A 23,073-nucleotide genomic window follows, 5' to 3' on the forward strand; every position below is an offset into this window, starting at 1 on the left:
TTATTTATTTATTTATGAGCCATCCTGGCTTCTTGCTAGATTCCTTCTTTGTCCCATATAGGGTTTCCCCATCTGTTCTTTCTCTGTGAAAGATGACAAGGAGGGAGTAGGGGAATGAATAGTCACTGGTAGTCTGTGATTATTTTTCTACTTACATTTGAGGTTTTAAGGAATCTGTGTTTTATCACAGTGCTGTAGTTTGGGGGAGCTGTTTTTTTGTTTGTTTGTTTTGTTTTATACCTGTGTAATGTGTTGAATTTATGGATCAGCAATTTATCATTATTGCTTAAAAAACAAACATTTCTTTGTTCTCTGTGTGTGTGTGTGTGTGTGTGTGTGTGTGTGTGGGATTTGGCACGCACATGCTATTACACACTCGCGGCAGTAGAAGACAACCTGCAAGAGTTAAGTTCACTCCTCCACATATGGATCACGTATGTGTGTGCATCTGGGAGCCACAGGACAAGCTTGGGTGCCTTTGTCACTCCTCAGCATGCTGTTCAGCAGCTTTTTGTTTTGAAGCAGCATCTCTCATTGTCCTGGAATGGACCAAGTAGGCTAAGCTAGCTGGGCAGTGAGTCCTGGATATGCATCTGTCTCCACCTCCCCAAGCCTAAGTTTACAAGCATGTGTCATCATACAGCTTTTTAATATGAATTCTGGGGTTCCAGCTCCCAAGGACAACCTTGAACTCTTGATCCTTCAACTTCTGCCTCCTGAGTGATGGGATAAAAAGCTTAGACTCAGTGTATATGGTACTGAGCTTCATACATGGTAGGCAAGCTCTCTATTGACTGAACACCTCCTTTCTTTCCCTCTTTTTTTCCTTTTTCTTAAAAAGAAAGTTTGAGACAGGTTCTCTTGATGTCCAAGCCAGCCTCAAAATTTCTAAGTGGCCAAGGGTGACTTTGGCCTCTTGAATTTCTTACCTCCACCTCCCAAATCTTGGGTAACAGGCAGGTACCACCGCGCCCCACTGGATCAATTCAGTTCAAACACTGGAGATCACAAGAGGTCTTTATATGCAACTATGGTGTCAGATTGTGTTCAGTAGGTTAATGTCAGCGCTGTGTGGCTTCCATTGTATTCAGCCGCATTGTATGAGATTGCTGGTACTTGTCCTGAAACGACAATTTCATCCAATGCAGTTTCCTGCTTCCATCCTTTCACCTTTGGCCCTGCATACCATTGAGCTAGTGGCTTCATTAATGACAGCAGTCAGGTAGCCACACTCTTTCTCTTCATCATGGGTGAATTATTTATTTAGCTTCAGCTTGTCAGGTTTTTTAAGAAAGGAAGTTCTTATGATCCGAGGCCAGGTGAATTATTCACGTTTAACTGAAAGATCAGTTGTGGCTTTAGCCGTGTTCAAGTGCTTCTTGACTTCTGGGGTCACATTTCAATGAGCCACGGTAAGCTGAATATATCATAAGTCAAAATGGTAATGCAGAGCAGGGGAGATGACTCAGTGCTAAACGTGCTCGCTTGCTAAGCAGGCGTGAGAAGCAGAGTTCAGATTCTGGGAATCCTCTCCATGCTGGGCGAGTGTGTCAGCTGCTTATAATCCCAGTCTTGGAATGGGAGCACAGGAGATCTTCAGAGCAAGCTGGCTAACAAGATTAGCCATATTGGGGGACTCTGGATTTGACTGATAGCCCCTGTCTCAATGAGTAAAGTGGAAGAGCAAAGAAGGTTGATTCTTGACATCAACTTTGAACTTCTACATGAATGTACATGAGTGCCACACACATGCAAAAATATGTGTACATTCATGCATCTCTCTCATACACACAAACAAAATGGAAAAGCAAAAAATTAAAATGCATAAGCCTGAATTCCCAATAGTGAGAAGGTTGAAACTAGAGGGTAGGTTTTAGGCCATACATGAAACCCTGTCTCAAAAATCAATTAAATGTAAGGGGCAAGCATTATGAATAGATCTATCTATCTATCTATCTATCTATCTATCTATCTATCTATCTATCTATCTATCTATCTATCCAGAACTCATAAAAAGCTGAATATATGGTGCATATTTACCATCTTAACCATTCTACAGTGAAGTGGGGGGAGCGTGCAGAGTCAGAAGAATCCTATGGAGTCTTCCAGGGTAGGTAACCTGGAACACAACACACAACAACAAAACCAAGAGAGGCCATGCCTCCCAATGGAGGATGGTGAGAGCCAATTCCTGAAAGGTGTTTTCTGGCCTTTCTCATGTCTACTATGGTATGTTTTCATGTGGGCAGAGGCCCCAGCACCCAGATCAGGAGGCAGAGAAAGGACAATGCCTGGCACCTTGGGACCAGGTAGCCTAGTATCCATAATGGTGAACACTAAGAGACCTGGTCTGAAGCAAGGTCCAAAGTGAGGATGCAAGGGTACTTGAGTGTGCCCATAGATCCAGAAGTGCGTGTGCACACACATACACGCATGCATGAATGAATGAATGCACACATACACAAATCTGTCTGTCTCTTTCTCTCTCTCTCTCTCTCTCTCTCTCTCTCTCTCTCTCTCTCACACACACACACACACACACACATACACCCCTACCCCTACCACATGGTACATGAGTCTTGAATTCTAGTTGAGATTTGAGAGGTTGTATGCTTGATCCTCATGGCTCCCTTGAGGAGTGAGTCATGGGAGAGCATCGACTCTCCTTTTTTAAGCTGACAGTCTGGGCTAGACCCTCTCCTCTTTGTCTCCTCTGCTCTTTTGTGCTCATCCCCCAGTTTTAAGAAGCCTTCTTCAATGAAGCTGCTGTGCAGTAGACACACTAAGAGACTGAAGAGAGGGAGAGTAAGACAGGCTGAGTGCAGGGGCTTCCGGTCTGTTTGCAGAAGCTTGTAGATCTGACTCTACCACTCAGTGGAATGAAATGGCTATGATCCCAAGATCCCACTGAGCTTCCAGACAGAGACATGCAGAGACAGAGAGACAAGAAGGAAAGAGAGGAGAGCAGGGAGGAAGAAAAAGAGAACGGAGAGGGGAAAGGGGAAGAGAAAAGAAAGAAAGAGAAAGACAGAGAGGAGAGAGAGAACGAGTGGAGTGTAGGAATGTAACTTGGGCATTTGTTTATGGGCTCGAACTATGGCTGGCATCAAGTGCCATTCATGTCTTCAAGAATCGGACTCAAGGAGCAGGACAGATGGTTCTATGAGCAACACTGCCTGTTATTCAAGCTCAAGGACCTGAATTTGAATCTGAGAATCTACTTTTTTTTTAAAGGAAGATGTTGGGGACTGATTGCTGGCTGCCAGCCTGTCTCCAGGTTCAGTGAAAGGCCCTGTCTCAGGGAAATAACATGGAGAGGGATTGAGCGGGACACCTGACACTGTCCTCTGGCCTCTGTAATGGTGCACGTGCACACACACACACACGCACGCACGCACATGCACACGTAAACACACACATACATGTGCGCGCGCACACACGTGCACACACTCAGACTTTTCTCAGGCAAAAGATTGTTTTTGCCTTTGTGCTTACACACTTCTGGGTGAGAGCTTCAGTGTACAAACTTAGATTATGCCCGTGAGCGCATGTGGGCATGCTCAAGCGATTTGATGGCTCCATCCTCCCCACCCTCCGACCACATTACAGCAAATGTTCTTAACAGCCATTAGAACATGTGCGCCCGCTTCGTACACATCTCCTCAGAACACAAAGCTCTCCTCAACAGCAGCCTAAGAAATTCGAAAGACTAAAGCTGCTGATTTGCAAAGCTCGGTGGTTCGTTTGCATCCTGCAAATATCAAGATTAACAAAGAAATTCACTGATCCCATGTCGTTCCCTTGGAGTGTATGCACGCAGACAGGCATGGCTGCAGGGCCTAGCAAGACTCCAGACTCTTTATGTCATAGAGGTGAATTCACTACCATTCCTCTTAGAAAGGCATCTCGGGAAAACATCTATGTATGTTTATTTGTACAGGAAGTGCTTCACACAGCCTTTTTCACTAACACTCATGGCCAGTTTGTGACCATTAAAGGGACAGATTAGGTCTTAAAGGCTGCAGCACAGTTGTCATTGAATGAGTGTTGGCCACACATTGACTCTTTCTCCCAACTCTAGAGATAGGATCCTGAACTAGATGCTTTCCAATTTTCCTTCCCTATCTATCTTAATTTTCTTCCTGTTGTTATGACAAAACATTCTGACCAATAGCAACTTGGAGAGAAAGGTTATTCAGTTTATACTTCCATGTCACAATCCGTCACTGAGGGAAGTCAGGGCCGCCACTTGATGGAGAAGCACAAGGCAGAAACCATGAGAGGAACCCTCCTTGCTGGCTGGCTCTCAGACTCATGGGCAGCTAACTTTCTCACATAGCCCAGGACTGCTTGCCTAGGGAATGATGCTGCCCACAGTAGACTGGGCTCTTCAACATCAATTAATAATCAAGACAATTATCAAGACAATCCCCTACAGGTATTACCAAAGGCCAATCTGATCTGGGCAGTTCCTCAGTTAAGACTCTCTTCCCAGAAGATTCGAGGCTGTGTGAGGTTGACAATTAAGGCTAACCAGGATAATGTCTAACATGTTAATTTGTTTAGGAACTAGTGTTTTGGGAGCATGAATGCATCCCAAGTTGACCGAGGCACAGGGAGACAAATACAATGGCTATGAGTCAAAGCCCTTGCCCATAGAGCAGAGAAATGTTTTCCAAATACTTCCTGGTTACATTAAAGAGACCAGTAGCCAAGGATGGCTGCCATATTGAATGACTTTCCTGGTGGAGCTAAGGTTGCCATTGTGTGTGTATGTGTGTGTGTGTGTACATGTTTTATGTATGTGTGTGTTGGTGTATTCACATGTATTCATGTGTAGGAGAGGAGGCCAGAGGTCTAGAGCAGGCATCTTGCCTCAGTTGCTCTTTGTTTTTTATGTGTATGTTTGTGTGTCTGCGTGTGAGTACGAAATATGTATGCAGGAGCTCAGGGAGGTCAGGAGAGGGTGCTGGAGTTCACAGGCAGTGGGAAGCCACTTGGGAACTAAATTCCAGTCTTCTGAGTGAGTCCTTTCAGCTGCTGAACCCCTTCTCACTGGCATAGAGTTAGGCTAGGCTGTGTGGCAAGGGAGCCTTAGGCAGCTGTCTGTCTTTACCTCCACGTTGCTGGGGTTGTAGCTACAACCACACCCGGCTTTTCACATAGGCTCTGGGATCGAACTCGTAACCTCATGCTTGCAAGGGAATCTCTTTATGACTGAGCCATTTCCCCAGTCTCTGGACATCTTTATAAATGCCTTTCCTGGAAGAATCAAAGCCGGCTTCCACTCCGAATGCTGAAGGAACTGCTGGTGAAGAGTTGGGCCACTACTTGAGATATTTTGTCTGTTGTTTCGTGAGTCACAGGGTTGTTCTGATCTACTTTCTCAGCTTGAGTTTTCCTCTATTTTCTGACTTCTTTGTCTTCCCTCACTATAGTTAAATAACTTTTCAGCAGCTCAAAAGGGACAGACCAGAGATCCAAACCCAGGCTTCAACACTGATTTTCTGGTCTTCCCTTGTTTCCTGATGTTTTGGGTCTTGGTGGTGGTATGTGATTTAGTTCTCCCTTATTCTAAGTAACTCAGGTGAAGTGTCTGGCACAACCCTCCATTTCAGAAGCTTACTGTCTTCTTACCAGTTATCTCTGCTGGAGCCCTGCGTAGCTTTTCTCCCACAAGACCACAAGGTCTCTCTGGGTCTGAGACACAGGGCACATGCGTGTGCACATGTGGAGGCCAGAGATCAGCATGGAGTGTCTTCAATTGCTTTACATTGTATTTTCTGAGACCATGTTTTTTTCAGTAAATCTGAGGCTTACATGTTAAGCTGGACTGACTAGCCAGTGAGCCCAGCTCCCGCCCCCAGTCACCTGGGATTTACCTGTCTCTGTTCCCAGTGCTGGGATTACAGGCATGTCCCGCTATGCCTCGCTTTTTACATGGGTGCTGGGGATCTGAACTCAGGTCCGTATTCTTATGCAGCAAACACTTTAATCCCAGACTCCTCTCCATGGCCTTCCCCACCCCAAAGTAGTTGCGATCATATGAAATTCACAATGCAGCATATCGTTCGGGGAAATGGCAACCTTCTTATGCCAGCATGTTTAGATGAGGTGGCAAAACAGAACATTTTAAGGATTTTTTTTGTAGACACATAGCTAAATGCTTTTCATTGGAGTCCTTTAGCTATCACTTGTGACAGCAGATTTTGAACCACACATCTGATAGGAGCCCACTGCTTTAGGAAGGAAGACAGAAGGCAGAGGCGCCAGCACAGCCACCCTGGGGGTGTCGCCATGCTTCCTGCCTGCACTCTTACCTGCTGGTAGACTGGGTAAAAAGACTCCCGAGCATGGAGGAGTAGAGACAGTGGGGCCTATGCATTGGGACTGAAGACCTGGTGGGGACTCCTTTTGAAACTACTTATTGGGGCTAAAGAGATGACTCAGTAGTTAAGAGCCTTTGAAATTATTTTTAAGTTTTTCGTGTGTGAGTTTGTGTGTGAGTGAGTGTGTGTGTGTGTGCATGCAGGTGACCACAGAGTCCAAAGAGGGAATTTGGTCAAGGTTTCAGTCCATCTTGGCAGGGAAAGTTGAAGCAAGTGTGTGACAGAGACCATTTCTGTTGTGCTAGACCAGGGAGTAAAGAGGAAGTGGCCAGTATGGATGTGATTCTGGGGCCCCAGCCCATGCTAACCTACCTCCTGTAGTTCAGTTCTGCTTCCCCTGGATTACCCTGGCTCTTAAAACAGAACCCTCATTTGTGAACCAAATGTTCAAAACTTGAACCTGTAGGGGACCATTCCAAGTGAAACCACAAGGCAGGGAGTGTCTGTTTCCACTTGTTAGTTTATTCTCTCTCTCTCTCTCTCTCTCTCTCTCTCTCTCTCTCTCTCTGTGTGTGTGTGTGTGTGTGTGTGTGTGTGGTATATATTTGTGGGTCTGCATGTGTCAAAGAGCATGCGTGGAGGTCAAAGGACAATGTAGGGAACTCAGTTCTCCCCTTCCAATACGTGGGTTCCAGGGATTGAGCTCAAGCTATCAGACTTGGTGGCGAGCGCCTTTACCTACCGAGCCATCATGCCTGCCTGAGGTGATATTGCCTTTCCTTGTACCATGCAGTCTCTGAAACCCCCATTTATTGTTGAGATTCTGTACTTTTTCTGCCCTGCTTTTGCACAAAGCTCCTTGTCTGTGGAGACAGCACCCCCCTTCTCCCAGCTCTCTATTTGTGAGCCATCTCCCCCCTGGAAGTTACCGCTTGTGCTTTACAGTCCAGATCACATTTTATCTCCAGTGTCAAACTTTCCTGGGTCCCTATCCATCTCTCCCAAACAGAATTAGCTCCCAGAGTTTCTTGAACAAACCTCTTGCGCAGCATTTATCTTTTGTTGTCGTGATCACGACTTACACGTTTCCTTTCTCTTATGGAACTCTAAGCTTTTCCAGGAGGAGACAGTAAAGAAAAAAAAAAGTAAGTTCTGGAGCCAGAGAGATGGCTCACTGAGCAAAGGACTTGCTACCCAAGGGTGAAGACCTGAGTTCAAATTCCCAGAACCCACATAAAGTTAGACAGGGTGGTGCATTGTCTGTGATCCCAGATCTCGTAACTGAGAAGGGAGATGGAGGCAGGAGAATCCCCCAAAGCTTGTGGTCCAGATAATCTGCCACATATGACATTGTGCAGGAGACACTTACCTGAAGAGATGGCACAGTATTCAAGAGCGCTTCTTGCTATTGCAGAGGACCTGTGTTTGCTTACCCATTCCCACATATGGCAGCACACTAACACTGGTAACCCCGACTCCAGGTGGTACAAGATCCTCTTCTGTCCTCCAGGGACACCCACATGCCTGCCTTTACTCCCATACACAGATATGGACATAAATTAAAAAATATATTTTTTGGTAGAGAGAGAGAGAGAGAGAGAGAGAGAGAGATCGACATTGTCTCAAACAAAGTGGGAAGCAAGGTGCTATCCAGGGTGCTGGGGCACTCGTGCACCCAGCTACACACAGAGGGTGGTGGTGTTAATTCTGCATCCTCAGCACCTTGTAGGTCCATGACAGATGCTAGCTTTTCAAATGTCATGGCAATGCTAATGTCTGTGGATGATGCAGACACGCCTGTCCTTTGATCTGTTCAAAATGAAGGAACAGGGAGTCCTCTCCCATCTGTGATCAGATTCGAGGCATAGCTGCTCTGTGCCGTTTCCTGGGATTTTTTCCCCCATTGGCAAAGCCAGTGGGATGAAAACCATTTAGAAATAAATAAAGTCACCATCCCTGGGAAGAGGAGATACTTCCCCAATGATCTGATGTGGCATCTTCAACCAGGCATAACAGGTACCCTGGAGCGGATTTAGTATTCCTACAATTACAGGCCCCTTGTTAAATCTTTGACATTCCCAAGCTAAATGCTCTGTAACCCACTGCAGGCACAGGCCACCAGAATAGTGTATTAATCAATTTTCTGTCACTGTAAGAAAATACCCTAGGCAAATTGACTAATAAAGAGAAAGGATTTATTTTATCTCAAAAATTTCAGAGCTTTCCATTTTTGATTGATCGTCCTCATGCGGTGGTTTGAATCAGAAATGTCTCATAGACTTCTGTCTTGAATGTTTGCTCTCCAGTTGGTGTGGTGCTATTTTAGAAGGTTCTGGAAACTTCCGGAGATAATGCCTGCCTGACAGATCTAAGGCACTAGGGGTGGTTTGGTGTTTGAGCCTATTTGTCTAGCTGTGGGTCCTAACTCACTTACCTGTCTGGGTTGCCTTGGCGTGCACAGCCTTGGCCACATTCTCTTGTCTGATGATCAGTCCATGGGCCTTGGGAGGATGCATAAGATCCATTCTCAGGCCAGGATGAAGCTTGGTTGAGAGAATGCTCAGTTTACAATCACAGGACCTGTGTTTCATCCCCAGAGCCCAGTCAAGAAAAAGCCAGTGTGAGGGTGCATGCTTATAATCCCAGTTCTGGAGTGGTGGATATATACAAACATGCACACACACACGCCACACATGCATGTGTGTACACACATACAAGCACACACATGCGTGTGCGCACACATATACGTGCATTTATATGCATATACACATTCATGTGTGTGCGCACACACATGCACACACATGTGTGTGCATAGAAACACATGCATGTATGAATACACATACATACACAATCACTTAAATATGATCTAAAAAAAGTTTTTAAAAGGCAGGAATTGTTAGACATGACATTTAGTCTTGCCAGCAGGGACCCTGCTCTGTGTGTTTATTACAGCTTCTCTACCTTCCTTTCCAGCCCAAGACATGAGGAGCTGAGTCTTCCCTGCTAACTTCAAGTCTGTCTTTGGTGTAACCTGCTGCATTTTATGAAGGAAGACAGCAAGTCCTGGATCATTAAGCAGAATAAAGATTGTATTGTGAATGCATCTTGGGGGGAAGGGGAAGAATTCTTGTAGACAGGAAAACAAGCAGAAATTAAAGTGTGTGTGTGTGTGTGTGTCCAGAATAGGGCATCAGATTCTCTAGAACTGGAGTAAAGGGTGGTTGTAACCTGCCCGACTTGGATGCTGCAACCTAACTCTGCAAAATGAGCCTATGTTCTGTACTGCTGGGCCATGTCTTCAGCCCCTCTCCCACAATTCCACTGACAAGCATGGCCTGTCTGTCAGGTTGGTGTTTACTCAGACTTCTGTTTCTAACTGTGGTCACAGAGGCTGATAGGTAGTGACAGGGCGTGTCTCTTCATGACACTTACGTCATGCCATGTGAACATCTGAGAACTCAGTCGAGCATGTCAGTTCCCTGTAATTTTGCATTGAGCCTTTATCATCCATCAATTCATCTGCCCCAGTCATTTTTGCCGTGATATATTGCTCATTATCACAAAGTAAGAACAGAGGCATGGGACATGGCTCAGATGGTAAGAGCCTTTGCTGTGCAAGTGTGAGCACCTGAATTCAGATCCTCAGCATCCGCCTAAAATGCCAGGTGTGAGCACACAAACTTTTAACTCTAGTGTGTGCAATGTGGGGGTGGGGAGAAGACAGGAGGATTTCTGGAGCTTGCTGGCCACAAGCCTAGCCCTAGGTTCAGTGAGAGACCATGCTTCAGGAAGGTGGGGGGTGATAAAGTAGGACATCTGACATTTCCCTCTGGCTCCCATGAGTGTGCATCTCCATACACATGTGTACACCACAATACATACATACATACACATGTGCACGTGCAAACACATACACAGACACCCACAGAAAGAAAGACACAGAGCGAGAACAGAAAACAATATGGAAATAATGCAAATGACATAATTTCTACTTGGAGACAAAATAGTATTTGTTTTACAGTGGACATCTTATGACCATGGAGGTTCAACCGGCTTCTGTGAAGTTGCTTTTTAGTTATATCTTCTGCTTGCTCATTTGTCTGTTTAGTCTGCTTAGCTAATGATTCTTTTTCAAAAACATTTGTGTGTGTGTGTGTGTGTGTGCAAGCGCACATGCTCATGCATACATGTACATGCTTGTGAGTACAGTGCCCACAGGGGCAGAAGAAGGCTTTCGATCCCTAGAACCGAAGTTGTGGTGTTTGTGAGCTGCCTGATACAGGAGCTGGGAACTTTACTTGGTGCTATTGCTTTACTCGGGTGCTGTTAACGGCTCAGCCATGTCTCCGGTCTTAATTATGCTTCTTGAATTTTCATTTTTTTAAATGATGTAAGGCGGTTTTCTCTTCAGCTATTACTGTAAATTATTTTTCATCTGCAATTTGCTGTATCTTCATTTTCTTTGAGGAGCATGAATCTGCGCTTTTATTAACCTACTGTGTTTCAACGTGGGAATTCTTTGACATCCAGAATCTGTAGAGACTCATATTTTCTCTTATATTTGGAATTCTAAACTTAGCCTTTTTTAAGTGTAAAATTAATCTCCGAGTGTGTTCAGAGGGTATATGCTCATGATTTTATCCGATAGAGCCTGGAATCCCAGCACCCTTGACAGATAAATTCTCTCCTTTGATTTGTTGTCAGTCCTTGACATAGATGATCTGAGACACGTCTGCCTCTTGGTTCTGTTTACTCTCTCAGAACCCACAATGTAAATGAGGACAACCTTGAACTCTGATCCTCCTGCCTCTGCCTCTAGTGTGCTAATTGCCCGTGTGCACCATCATGCCCCCTTGACGTAGTGACGGCTGTGGAATTCAGAGTTTGCTAGACAAATAAAACTAAAACTGAATCAAGCAATAAAACAACAAAATCTTTAGAACGGTTAAGACTGCAAGGGAATAGTGGAGAAGGGGCAGATTTTCTTCCGCTGAAAAGAGAGAGTTTCATGGCATGGCCTTAATTTCTGGAAGGAACCTGGCTGGCCAAGTATAAGGCTGGCTGGGCCTTAAAGCAGGCTATTTATTCTTCCCAGATTGCATCATTCTTAATGTCCCTCCAGCCCTCCTGCAGCAGTGGGGCCAACCCCTCTCCTTCCACTGGGTTTCAAAAGGTACCAGGTTAGCTGCCTCCTAGTAATGTTGGGGGCATCTCTCTTGCCTTGAGTGTGTGGAGGTTTTCTTAGCTCCGACCTAAAACTGTCTGCATCGATTTACTCTTAATTATTTTTGCAGATTCTATTCGTGGACCACTGCTTAATAAAACTCTAGGGGTTTTCTTGTCTTTCTTTTTTACTTTGGTATGATAAAAAATCAGCTGTATCAGACCCAGGTGGAATCACCTATTAAACTGAGGGTCTAGCGGCTATTCCCTGGTGCCCACTGCATGCCTGTGTGTGTCCTCCTTTCTCTTTCATAAGAGAGAGAGTGTCAGCTATGGTCAGAACCCAGAATAAAGGTAAATCCACACCCTTTCATTAAAAGAAAGGAAGGAAGGAAGGAAGGAAGGAAGGAAGGAAGGAAGGAAGGAAGGAAAAGAGAGAGGGGGAAAGAAGGAAAGAAGGAAGTGAAAGAAAAAGAGAGGGGGGAGGAAGGAAAGAAGGAATGAAAAGAGAGAAAGAGAGAGAGGGAAGGAGGAAGGAAAGAAGGAAGGAAAAGAAAGAAAGAGGGAGGGAGGGAGGGAGGGAGGGAGGGAGGGAGGGAGGGAGGGAGGGAGGGAGGGAGGAATTCTGCCCATAGAGGTAGAGGCGTGGAAGTTTTTTACCTATACCGGAACCTCCCACTGTACCTTAATATGGCTAAGGTGAGTTGGGTCTCTTGGATTTGTTGGCTAAAGATGCTTGTCCTGTCTTTAGAAAGCAGCTCTTTATGTCTCAAAGAAAAATACTTCCTAGGTAGCCATGGAGCCAGGAAATGAGCCATGCAAGAATAAAGATACCTTGGGGGAATATTCCAGAATCAATGTTTGTAGGAACCAGGCTGGCAAGGAAGACACGGGGCTTTGTGTGATCTTAGCATGGTGTTGCCCACCAACAGGGGTGCCCTGGTTCAACCCTTCCCAGCATTCTCCAGAACTGAGCTATCTAAAGGTACCGATTCCCTCCCCAGGATGGTATACTAACTGCATACCCCTGCAACCTCATGCTTTAATTTCTGGAATTTCTCTGGGGGTCCCTGGACCCTAAGATAAGCACTCATATGATGGAGTGGACTGAATTTCCATTGCTGAGAAGGGCATCACCAAGATGGATAGGGCCGACCCAGGGAGCTCTCGTGCTAGAGTAGGCAGTTTGTCAGAAGGCCTAGCTAATGAGGTATGTGGCTCCTCTGATAGGAGCCGTGGAGCTCCAGAGGAAATTAAACCACCCTGCAAAGTGTGCATTCTCCCCACCCCCAATAATGAGAGCACCAGGAGAGGGACAGTGCAGATCTGTGTTATTCCACCCCACGTCTCATTTTGCAAAGTCTGCTGTTGCTAAAAATGACACTGTTCTAAGAAACAGAAAAGGCTTGATGAGGAGGGATAAGCGTAACTAGAGCGCCCGCCAGGCTGAGGGATGTACTTGACCCAGGCAGCGTGGAGCATTTGAGCCCTGATTAGTAAATCAAGAGAGACAGGAGCATGGTTGTGCCGGAGACGTCTTTTAAGCCTGGGAGAGCTGTCACCCACATCGTAACTGTGGTGGAAAATAAGTGATACCTTTGATCGAGCGAATTGCAGCTGGGGTAAATACAGAAGGGGTCGGGGGAGAGTTTTTCTTCTGCGTTTCGCACGAAGTTCTGGGAAAACAAAAAGGAAGAAGATGGATGGTTGCCCCCGAGAGAGTGAGAAGAGGACTGTGGGAAGGGATAGAAAACAGCAAAGGAGAGGCATTGGAAATCAGGATGGAGGACTAGGAACACCGCTGGGTGTCAGGGCTTAAGGGTAGAGGAGTAGGTGGATTGAATGATAGAGTATTTTAGGCAAAGCGAAGTTTGTGTGCACAGAGGGGCAGCATTCCTGGGTTTAGGACTTGTGCATATTTATAGCACTGGGCAGGGAGGAGAGATGGGGCTGGAGAGAAGGGTTGGGGCTCAACCTAGGTGCTGTGTTCAGTTCCTTCTCTGTACTGTGTCCAACATCTAACAGAAAGAACCGAAGAGAGGAGGGGGCAGTGTTGGCTCCTGATTGTATCAGTCATCAGCTAGAACTTTCAGCGTGGACAGAGCACAGGAGTTCACAGCACAGCAGGCAGGGAGCAGAAAGAGGATGCAAGACGGAGCTGAGATAAAGTCTGGCTCCCAGGAACCTCAGTGACCAACTTCTCGCCTTTCGCCACCTCCCCATAACACCAAGGTGTCATGAATTCATCAAGGGACAAAGTCACGTATAAAGTCAGAGTCTTCATTCTAGTTTTATTTCATTCCTGTGATAAAAAGAAACCTAGAAAGCAAAATCAAACAGAAAAAAACCGAAACAACCAAAAGGAAAAAAAAACTTCAAGCAGAAGAAGTTCATATTTTATCTCCAGGTCACTGCACATCACTGTGAGGAAGTCTAGGCAGGAATCTGCAGTACCTAGTTGCATCATATCCACAGCCAAAAACACAGAGAAATGAATTCATGCATCCTTTCCACTCAGCTCATTCTCTAATTGTAGACTGTTCAAGACCCACCCTAGGGAATGGTGCTGCCCACAGTGGGCTTTGTCTTCCCAAGTCAAGTAATGCCTTCGAAGTAATCTCCCACAGACATGCCCGTAGGCCAGTCCTATCTGGACAATCCTTCCTTGAGACTCTCTTTCTAGATGATCCCAGGCTGTATCAAGTTGACAATTAAAACTAATCTTCACACTACTGAAGCACTTCTGATGCCACACCTTCCCCTCTTCTGAGCAGACTGAGAGGAAGGTTCTAGGTAGGTTCCTTCAGAGGGAAATATCCATCCAGAATGAGAGCTGAGGACCAGACATCATCTCTCTCTGCTTCCATCATCTCTCTCTGCTTTCTAGCTGTGGATGCAACTGATCAGCTGCTGTCTGCTCCTCCTGCCGTGCCTTCCCCATCCTGAGAGAGTATGCCAGCGAAGTGTGATTAAAATAACCCCCCTTTGCCTGAGGTTGCTTTTGGTAGGTAATTTAGCACAGCAGTGAAAAGAGTCACTGACACACACGGCAAGGGCTAGCAGATGGAGGGAAAAACTAGAGCATTCCCGGAACTGGAGGTCTAAGAGGGTCTCATGGGATAGAGGAGAGAAAACTGTTAGGGAGGGAGACTGTGGTGACTGAGGCTGAGAGGAGCTGACTACAGCGTTTCCGGCATGGCAGAGGAGGCCAGCAAAGGCCAAGGGAGTGTGGAGAGAATAGCATTCTAGCAACAGTATCCCTAAAAAGGTGGTTCTGAGTACTCCTCGGGGTGGGTCAGAGGCTCCAAGGCTCTGAGGGGAAAGAGGGGTTCCAGTGACAGTGTTTCATGAGGTAGGACACTCCAATCAGTTGCAAATCTCTCTCCCAAAGTAGGGAGCAGTGTGCTTGTCATGGCTCCTCAGAGGAAGGTGAGCAAGAGTGTGTGTGTGTGTGTGTGTGTGTGTGTGTAGAAAGAGAGAGAAAGAGGATAGGTATATGTGTATATGACACACAGAGAGGCAATGTGGTATGTGTTGTGTGTGTGTGTGTGTTGAGAGAGAGAAAGAAGGAAGAAAAGGAAGTAGCAAAATGAGAGAGATGAAGAAATGACGGTGGAAAGAGATAAGATAGATTGAGAGATAGATGGCAAGAACGTGAAAATGGAAAGATGGAGTTGGAGAAAAAGACATAGAGGGATGTAGAAAGATGGGAAATAATGGGGGAGGGATAAAGAGATGGAGAAAAAACAGGGAGGAAGTTAGAGAGAGATGAACAATGGAGATGGAGATACAGAGAGAAAGGAGAGACCAAGGGATCAGACAGAATTAAAGAGGAGGGAGGGAGAAAGATGGAGCAATTAGGAGATAGAAAGAGGAGGGAAGTAGGGAGGGAGGGAGAAGGGGAAGATGAAGAGACAGAGAAATGGAAAGACAAAGAGGTTGGGGAAGAGAGATGGACTCCACCCCCTTTTCTGCTTTTAAAGACAGGGTCTCATTATGTAGCCCTGAATGAGCTTGAATTTACTATACAGCCAAGACTGGCTTTGAACTTGTAGCAATCCTCCTGCCTCTGCCTCCAAAGTACTGCGGTTGCAGTTTTGTGCCACCATATCCACCTTGAATTAGTTTTTTTTCCCCTTCTGGTTAAGTTACCATCTTGCCTTGTTTAAGTGCACATCCTCATGTTTTGAAGCAAGGCCACCACTTATCTCTAGAACTTCTTCTGTCTTGCAACAAGAAGCTCAAAATTCACTAGAGGACTCTATTTTCTTCCATTTCTCCTGTGGTTTGCCCTGGTGGTCTCTCAAAGGAGAGTCCATCTGTAGGTCACCATCGTGATGTGACTCTGGGTATTTTTGGTATCAAGTGAACCAAGTCCGGTGGCTTGCTTGGGAAGAGGGGAAGGAAATGGTGATGGTTACCAGAGTTGATGGCCACATCCCAGGGTCACAACCAGAATGGACAGGGGCAATGAATGTGCACTGTTCCAGGAGCCTGTCACCAAGTTCTTCATGGCTACTGTTGTCGGATAATTCCATAGACGTGTATAATGTCCTTTATTGACCGACTTCATTGTCTTTTCTCCTTTCACTCCCAATCCCCTGATCCCTGTCTCTTCCCACCCCCACAAATCCATCTCTTATTTTAATGTCTTGTTTGTTTGTTTAGCTTTTTTGTGACCCACTAAGTTTAATTGGTCCTGCTCCATGTGCATGGTGAGGAATTATTGTAGGGGCTTAAGAAACCTACCAGTGTGTCTACACTGCCAAAGAGAATGTCTCTCCCTCCAGCAGTAACCTCCTACCGCAAGCCTGTAGATCCGCAGGGAGGGGCAGGAACTCGGGAGCTCCTCCCCAGTCCATGCTGGGATGTTTCTCACCTTGATCTTGTACAGGGAGTCACAGCTTCCATGAGTTCGTGAGTGCCATGGCCGTCTCCAGAGGTCAGCATTTCTTTATGTTCTTCCACATCTTCTCTTGGCTTCCTTCTGTGCCCTTTATCTTTCCTTTAGTTTCCTTTCCCCAGCCTCATTGGTAATCTATTCCACCCAGGAGTCCCCCATTTTTGGGGGAAGAGAAACTTAGTTTTTACTTTCTCTGGATCCTCTGAATCATGGTCTTGGGCATGGATTAAAATAGACCCCCCCACACACACACACATGTAGTCACTCATAAGTGGTTTTTAAACATAAAGCAAAGAAAACCAGTCTACAAACCACAATCCCAGAGAACCTAGACAACAATGAGAACACTAAGAGAGACTTACATAGATCTAATCTACATGGAAAGTAGAAAAAGACAAGATCTCCTGAGTAAATTGGGAGCATGGGGACCTTGGGAGAGGGTTGAAGCGGAGGGGACAGGCAGGTAGGGGAGCAGAGAAAAATGTAGAGCTCAATAAAAATCAATTAAAAAAAGAAAAAAATTGACCCTCCCCCACTTAAGACTCTGTGGTGACTTGAATAATATGTCCCCCCTAAGTCTCCAACATGTGAACATTTGATCCCCAGTTGGTGGCTGTTAGAGGAGGCTCAAGAGGAGTGGCCTTCCTGGAAGCAGGATGTCACTGAGGGTAAGTTTTGAGGTTTCAAAGGCTCATGCTATTTCCAGCTCTCTCCACTTGCTGTTTTGTGGTCCCAGATGTGAGCTCTCTCAGCTCTCTGCTCCAACCTCCTCTGCCTGCTACCTCTGATGTGCCAACATGGACTCTAACCCTCTGGAACCATAAGCCTAAAGTAAACTCTTCATTTTCCGAGTTGCCTTGGTCATGACGGTTTACCACAGCAACAGAGAAATAACTAATGCGGATCCCTTCCCTGCCAACCATCTCTGTTTACGTAAAGGACTGTTTATTGGTAACTGATTAGTTATTGAAAGGAGATACATTGTTTTGGAGAAGAGATCTGAGACTGTTGGTACAAGTTACACCTGGCACACTCCATGATGGATTCCGGGCTGTTTGCTATTTGTGTGAAGTGTTTTCCATTCCCCATGCTAGTGTCTTAGATTTAGCATCACCTCTAGTTCCCTTTCTGTTGCTGAGATAAAATACCCTGGCCAAAAGCAACTCGGGGGAGGAAAGGGTAACCGCCCATTGCTGGAGGGACTTAAAGCATCACATCCACAGTCAAGAGCAGTGAGTGAATAAGCACATGGATCTTTGCTTGCTTACTTGCTCTCTGTTGGCTTTCTCCTCTCTCATACTGTTTGGGTCTCCCTACCTAGGAAATGGTAACTGCTCAGACCATGAGACTCGATGTCTCTGTAGTCTGAATGGTGAAGGTCTGGGGGATTCCTAGAGAGCCACATTAGAAGGCTGAAGAAGCTGACGTCAGTGAAGGGTGGCTGCTGCCACAGTGGCCCGGCATAGATGCACTTGCTAGCAAGGCGTGAAGGAAGGCAAACAGTGGTGCTTTCCCATCGGAGTTCTCTATATTTGGGCTGCTGTAGAAGGGGAAGCCCGCTCTGGGGAAGCGTCTGCCCAGCAGAATGTCTCTTAGCTGATCCCAGATCCAATCAAGTTGACATCAATGAACTCCATACTGGAGTACAACCAGACTCCACTGCTCACGGGTAGAGACGGCTCAATACAGAGAGTGCTCTGTCTTTCCTTCTTGCTGCAAGGACTGGAAGCTGTTAAACTAACAGACCAGCACTGGGGACGTGGCTCAGTTGGTAGAATGCTTGCCCAGCATGCCCACAGCCCTGGGTACCATTCCCAGCACTACACAAACCAGCTGTGGCGGTGCACACCTCTAATCCTAGCGCTTGAGGGGTAGAGGCAGGAAGGTCAAACATATAAGGTCAACTCTGGCCACCCTGAGTGGCAGGAGACCCTGTATCAAAATTAATATAAAATTAAAAATGAAGTCAAACAGGACCAAAGAAGTAAGTGTTCAGAGCAGCTAGGCATGAGCTCCGTGGGCTCTCATCTTCAGGATGGAGAGTAATGGGCTGAGATGGAGCAGCTGCCAGACTCCCAGGCTGAGCATGCAAGAAGAAGCCCTGAGAGGCCCTCATTCCTTGGATCACCACCCAGTCAATGAGATGGCTTCCGCCAACAGCTCATGAGCCTATCAATGAATGGCCATTCGTATCCCTCCTGCATCCCTCAGCAGTGGATTTATGGAGCCATACCAAAAATAAGGCTGTGTGATCCATGAATCCCTGAACATTCTCCTCAGGAGGCAGGGATGCATATTGTAAGAAAACTTTATTTTCTTCTGAAAATTGCCAGTGTGATTCATGCGGCCTGACACAGCCCAAGCTGTTCGGCATAAAGAAACAGATGTAACTCGCCCTCCCTCCCTGGCGTGTCCCTCCCACTCCATCCCTTCCTCTCATTTCCTTTGTTCAAGTCCTCCACTCTTCTGTCTATGCCCCATGCCATCTCACAGAGGCAGAATAGTTCGATCTTTGTACTTCTTGTGTGCATGTACGTGTGTGCATGTGTGCGTGTGTGCATTCACATGTGCAAGTAGAGGCCAGAGAACAACCTCAGCTATTATTTCTAGGGTGTTGTCTGTCTTGTTTATTTTATTTCCTATTTAATTTTAAAGTTTCATCATGTGAGTACATGTTTTTGTCTGCATGGATGTCTGTGCACCACATGTGTGCCTGAAGCTCATGAAGACCAGAGAGGGTTCAGAGTCCATAGAAATAGAGCTACAGACAGTTCTAAATTCACATGGGGTGCTGGTAATCGAACCTGGCTCTTCTGTAGGAGCAGCCAGTGCTACTGAGCCATCTCTCTGGTGTGTATAGGGTATACTTGTGTGTGTGTGTACATTGTTCGGATGTGTGTGGGTTCATGTGTGTATGGTTGCACATGCATGTACATCCATGTGGAGGCCTGATATCAGGAATCATCCTCCCTCACTCTTCCACCTTATTCACTGAGATAGGGTCTCTCAATCAATCCCAGAACTTGCCGATTCAACTAGTCTCTCTTGCCCACTTACTCTGGGGATTCTCTGCCATTGCTATCTGTGCCTGGAATTACAGGTACACTGCCATGCCCAGCAGGCATTTACATGGATTCTAGTCTTCACGATTGTACTGCAAGCGAGCACTTTCCCAGCCCTTAGTTAGTCCATTAGTTTGTTTTTCAAACACAGTTTTTTACTACCTGGAGCTCACCAAGTAGGTAGTTTGAATAGTCGGTGAACCCCAGGGAACTTCCTGCCTCCGCCTCCCCAGCACTGGGATTATAAGCATGGACCACCACACCAAACTTTTTTTTCTTTATGTGGAGATTGAAGTCAGGTCCTCATGTCTGCATGGCAAGGACTTTACCAATTAAGCCATCTACCCCCAAACTGTGGGTTTTTTTTTTTTTAATAAACCTCTCAAGACATTAGTCTGTGGGGACATTGCAGATTCCAGCTCTAACAGCACAGAAGCATGGATGTGATGCAGGTGGGTATAGGTGGATATATGCCCAGTATTGGTGTTGCTTTTCCTTTGGGGTGATAAATTTGGGTGATGTAGGCTGGATTTTTTTAACTCTTTATTGCTTAGGTTTATCTCACAATTCTTAGAAGACTAAAGGAAGACCAGACACATAGCACAGTTGGTAAAGCGCTCTTACTGTACACCGAGCCCTAGCTGCACCCCCACAACATATAATCCTGGGTCTGGTGGTACAGAGCTGTAGTCATAGCACCAGGGAGTGAAGACAGGAGGGAGACCAGTAGTTCAATGTTATCCTCGGCTCCGCGGTGAGTCTGAGGTCAGCCTGGGATACCAGAGGCCTTGTCAGAGAGGGCGGTGGGGCGGTGCTAAGGGAGAGTGATGGTTTCTCACCTTGTCAAAACCTGGTGAGAAATTGGCTAGAATCTTCTGTGTTCAGCCATATCTTGTGTGCATTCTTTTTCTATTAATTTTTTTAAAGTTTCATTTCATATATATGCGTTTGTGTTCCTGAAGGCCTGTATGTGAGCCACATGAATGCAGGTGTCCATGAAAGCTAAGGAATGGCATCAGATCCCCCTTGAACTGGAGTTGCAGGCACTTGGGAGTAGCTCTGTGTGGTTCTGGGAACCAGAACCTTGGTCCTCAGCAAGAGCAGTGCATTTAACCTCTGAGCCATCTCTCCAGCCTCTCGAGTGCTGGCCTGCTTTCTCTGACAGCCTTCCTGTTCTCCCTTCCCCAGGTGCAAGGAACTCAAATACTCCAAGGAGTTGCCCCAGATATCCATCATCTTCATCTTCGTGAATGAGGCCCTGTCTGTGATCCTGCGGTCAGTCCACAGTGCTGTCAATCACACACCCACACACCTGCTGAAAGAGATCATCCTGGTGGATGACAACAGCGACGAAGGTACGGGGGAGGACAGTCTGCCTGCAGGACTCCGTGCCAGCAGGAAAGAAATGCCACTTCGGTTCCCAAGGGAACCATGCCGGTGTCCATGTCTCTTGCTCCCTGGAGCATATGGGAGGAAGGGAGAGTCTTGGCAAACATGGGTACATGACTGTTTGGGCCCTCAGTGGATCTGTGCTTGCTGGTTTTAACTGTCTGCTTGATACAACCTAGAATTAGCTGGGAAGAGAGTCTATATATCTAGATCGGGTTGGCGCATGGGTATATCAATGTGGGATTGTCTTGATTGTAGGTTAATTAGGAGGGACCAGCCCATTGTGGGTGGCACCATTCCCTAAGAAAGGGATCCTGAACTATATAAGCCAGGAAAAAAGATCAAATGAAAACAATCGAACAAGGTCCATCTGCTTCCTCTCTTGACTACGGGTAGGATGTGACTAGCCCTCTAATCTTGAATAGTGAGCCAAATAAACTGTCTTCTCCTAAATTGCTTTTTGGTCTTTAAGGTGTTTTATCACAGCAGCAACAACAACATGGAGATAGAACAAGCTCTTATAAAATTACGAGGTGGATATCCACTGGGGAGAAAGATTATTAGGGAGAGTGCCTTCCCCCAAGCGTGAAGACCTTATTTTGATTTCTCAGAGTCTGTGTCTTTAAAAAAACCATGTATGGCATGTTGACACGTGCTTATGGTGCTAGCATTGGGGAGGCAGTGACAAGAAGGTCTCTGGGGCTCAATGGCCACCCAGCCTCACCCAGTCAGTGCGCGCTAAGGCAGTAAGAGACCCTGTCTCAAAAAACAAAGTGTCCAGCTCCTGAGGAATGATACCCGAGGTTGTCCTATGGCCTCCACACACATCCACATATGTGTGCAAGTGCATTTGTGCACACACAACAAGTGCACACACACATGCAAAATTAAATAAATGGATAAATAAAGTTACTGGAGTTGATCATGATGGCCCATGATACCTCTAATCCTAGCACTTGAGGCTGAGGGAGGAGGATCATGTGTTAAAGGCTAAGCTGGGCTAAATGGCAATTTTTTCTCAGCCTGGGCTACATAGTGAGACCTTTCCTAAAGAATAAAAGAAAACCAACCAAACAAGAGTGAGTCCCTCAGCTTGGATCTATTAATTTTCCTTTCATGTCACCAAAAGAACAGAAAGAGGAAGGTCTAAATTCTTCCAACTCTACATTTTCCAACAGCAACAAAATTGTCCTTAGAACTGGTGAGATGGTTCAGGATTTGCTGTGAAAAGTTGAAGATCTGAGTTTGATCCCTAGATTCTGCCTGTATGAGGGTTGGTGGTGTGCACCTATAACACCAGGGCTGGTGGAGGCAGGAGAATCCCTGGAGCTTACTGACCAGCTTAACCTAGCTGAATCGGTGAGCTTCCAGTTCAGTGAGAGGTGAGGTTGCAAATGAAAAGGTGAAGGTTGAAGACACTCCACCTTAGCATTTATCTCCGTGTGTGTGTGTGTGTGTCTATGTGTCTGTGTGATTCTGTGTGACTGTGTGTGTGTGTATGTATGTATGTGTGATTCTGTGTGACTGTGTGTGACTCTGTGTGTGTGTGAGTTAAGAACACATTTTGTTTTAGAATTCCCCCACTGGGTCACTGAGCCTAAAATAGTGGCAGGCAAAAATGAGCCATATCAGGTCAAAAGATCTTTTGAATTCAGCGCACCTAGAGACAGTGGGTCAATTAAAATAGAAGGCAAGCAAGAATTTTGGTATGATTACAAAACTCCTAGGATGTCCTGAGACAACATCATACAAAAGTACATTGACCAGGTGTGCTGACGTAGGCACTGATAATCACGCTCTTGTATCTGCTCACAATGTGCTCACCACAGGGAGAAATCCCTCTGAGCTCAGGACAGACATGACAACTGAAGAGTGAGCCTGCTGAAGGCCCAGGAGGCTAATCTTCCAAGTGTTCATAGGATTAGGGGTACATAAGCCTCTTGCACTGAGTAGAGACATTACCCCACAAAGTGCTCTAGGGTTTGAAAGAAGATGAGCTCTCTTTGGTCTTTTTTGTAGCCTGATCTCCAGAAGACCAGGTCTGGATCAGCCTAGAAGCAGGGAGTTTCCCTCAGGGACATTTCAAAACTGCTGGATGATCCCCAGCGACTTGGTGAGCCGTGCTCCTGGGCTCAGTAATCTGTCTCCTCTGGGTCATCATTCAGTGCATATGAGTTGATCACTGACTAGATTTTAGTACTATAATTTTTCTCCCTTTACCCTTTCC

At 46.1% G+C, this 23,073-nt stretch overlaps 1 protein-coding gene across 1 annotated transcript in view; it reads left to right on the forward strand.

The window, feature by feature from the left end:
• Positions 1-23,073, forward strand: part of Galnt17 (polypeptide N-acetylgalactosaminyltransferase 17) — a 439,204-nt gene that overhangs the window by 182,144 nt on the left and 233,987 nt on the right. The window contains exon 3 of the mRNA XM_057764269.1: positions 20,646-20,812. Within this exon, the coding sequence (XP_057620252.1) occupies positions 20,646-20,812 (167 nt within the window). The remainder of the gene's footprint in view (positions 1-20,645; positions 20,813-23,073) is intronic.

The sequence above is a fragment of the Chionomys nivalis genome, chromosome 3, assembly GCF_950005125.1.
Source record: "Chionomys nivalis chromosome 3, mChiNiv1.1, whole genome shotgun sequence".
Classification (NCBI taxonomy): Eukaryota; Metazoa; Chordata; class Mammalia; order Rodentia; family Cricetidae; genus Chionomys; species Chionomys nivalis.